General features: G+C 45.8%; 1 protein-coding gene across 1 annotated transcript in view; it reads left to right on the top strand.

The window, feature by feature from the left end:
* The window catches only part of FBXW8 (F-box and WD repeat domain containing 8), a 7,908-nt gene extending 6,219 nt beyond the window's left edge, over positions 1–1,689 (top strand). Inside the window, exons 3-4 of the mRNA XM_010166549.2 lie at positions 418–534; positions 1,508–1,689. Coding sequence (XP_010164851.2) covers positions 418–534; positions 1,508–1,652 — 262 coding nt within the window. The 3' untranslated portion in view covers positions 1,653–1,689. The remainder of the gene's footprint in view (positions 1–417; positions 535–1,507) is intronic.
* The last annotated feature ends 555 nt before the right edge of the window (positions 1,690–2,244 follow it).

Genomic DNA, 2,244 nt, shown 5'->3' with positions numbered 1-2,244 from the left:
TAGGGAACCTGCTTTGGCAGGGGGGTTGGACTGGATGATCTCCTGAGGTCCCTTCCAACCCGTCCAGTTTGGGATTCTGTGATTCCCAGGAGCGTGCTGCTGCAGTCCTTAAAGCAGCAAAGCAAGAGGGCAGCCCGGATCCCTTGCAGCCTGTGTGCTGCCAAGTGTCTAAATTATTTTCTGGTCTCCACATGTGTTCTGGTAGCAGCCCACTAGATGGAGATAAAAGCTGTGTTTATCTGCTCCAGACAGGAGGAGAAGAACCAGAGGTGGAGCTTCCCAGCCTCTGGCCTTAGCGAGGGCGCTGATGTAAATGAATTGTTGTTTAATCCAGAGCGATTCCTTTACTGCACTTGGATTTTAGGGATCTAATGCAGGTGGCATCTCACTCACCCAATGCTGTGGGTTATTTTTCAGGCATCCCGTCCGCCACATATGGTTTAATTCTCACAGCCTCATCACTGCAAACGTCCCTGATGAGAAGAATCCCCGAGGTGCCAGCATCGTGGACGATGACCTTACCGTGCACCACAAGTGAGTAAGCCAGCTCCCAAGGGGAGGATTTTTGGCACTGTGAAGATCTGCTTTATTATATATTTTTAAATGTCACACTAAACACCTGAGTCATGATCCAGAGCAGTAAAAAAAACCCATACAGCATCTAAAAATTAAAACAAAAAAAAAGCCTAAAGATAAGGCTTTCAAAACTGTTGATTAATTGGCTCTTTATTTACTTCTGAGCATAAAAAAAAGGCATTTCTTTTTCAGCAGGGGAATGTGAAGGCAACTGAAGCCAGACAGGGAATGGAGCCCTTTTCTTGCTCTAAATATCAGTAATAGTATCTCCTCCTAAAGGAAAACTACTGGTATTTAAACTCCAGGTTTTGGTAGTTGCATCTCAGATGGCTGTTAGCATGTCTAATTGAACTATCCAACTACAATGTACTTATCTTCCCCCATCCTGAATAGATGAGCAATGTTCCAGCAGATGACAGTCATGTCTCTGCAGAGCTCAAGTGAATGATTCAACAATGGTTTCCAGGGCTTAGTGGAGTCCCTGGAAGGAGGCAGGAGGGAGTTTTCTCTGTTAAAACTTCATAGACAGCCCTAGTGCAGAAGGGATGGGGTTTTATATTCAACTTCTGGAACATTGAGTTTTGATCTTTTATGGCCATCACCAACTTTGTTTGTTTCCTCTGTTGAAATATGTTATTAAGGTAAAATAGAACAAGGGGAAATGGCTTTAAACTGAAAGAGGGTAGGTTTAGATTAGATATTAGGAAGAAATTCTTTGCTGTGAGGGTGGTGAGCCAGTGTCCCAGGTTGGCCAGAGAAGCTGTGGCTGCTCCTCCCTGGAAGTGTTCAAGGCCAGGTTGGATGAGGCTTTGAGCAACCTGGTCTAGTGGAAGGTGTCCCTGCTGATGGCAGGAACTGGATGAGCTTTAAGGTCCCTTCCAGTCATGACCTATGCTTCTAAAATGATGTGTCCTGGTTGTGTTTGATACAGGCATCGAGGAATCATTTATGCCTACGAGTTCTCAGTGGACCAGTTGGCTGGAGAAAGCGTCCTTCCTATTTGCCGCTCTTCCTACGATGAAGTGACTGGTTACAACTACAACATTGGCCTTGCAGTTCCCTATGATAACATTTAGATAACTCACTTGGCTTCTGTGGTCCAGCCCTCTGCCAAGTACCTGGCCAAAGGCAAAAAGGAGATCCACGTGGGACAAGCACCAAAAAGATGGTGTTGGCTGTAGGCACGTCAGATGGGCTGAGCATCTGCTGAAAACTTGGGGATATGAACCCAAACAGGGAGTATGGCTGCCCTTAAATGTATCACTAAAATATATTGCTGCACAAATGTTCTGAGGTCCACTGCGGTGGAATGGAGAGAGTGAAGAGTGAAGGGGAGCAGTACACTTCAGTGTCAATAAAAAATGCTCCTTCCTGCTGCTTGTGGGGAAAACGTTGCAGATCCCATCTTGGCAGAGGAGCGAGAACCCCGAGTGGCAACGTGCTGAAGTGTTGGGAGCACTCTGAGGAGTTCATGCCTGTCCTGAGAGGGGAAAAAAAAAACACCAAGGACTTGGAAATAGCATCTTGCTGAGCCACATGTTTGAAATTTCTTTCCTTGTAATGAGCTATTAATTCTTCTTTTCCTTGGAGTGTATTGGAATGCTCCTGGGAACATGACCATGCACTAAAGGTTACGGTGGTTGGAAGAGTATGATGGAGAGAGGGAGG

The sequence above is a fragment of the Antrostomus carolinensis genome, unplaced genomic scaffold (genome assembly GCF_000700745.2).
Source record: "Antrostomus carolinensis isolate BGI_N321 unplaced genomic scaffold, ASM70074v2 scaffold38434, whole genome shotgun sequence".
NCBI classification, from domain to species: domain Eukaryota; kingdom Metazoa; phylum Chordata; class Aves; order Caprimulgiformes; family Caprimulgidae; genus Antrostomus; species Antrostomus carolinensis.
Note: the sequence above shows the minus strand (reverse complement) of the source record. Positions and strands in the feature narration are given on the sequence as shown.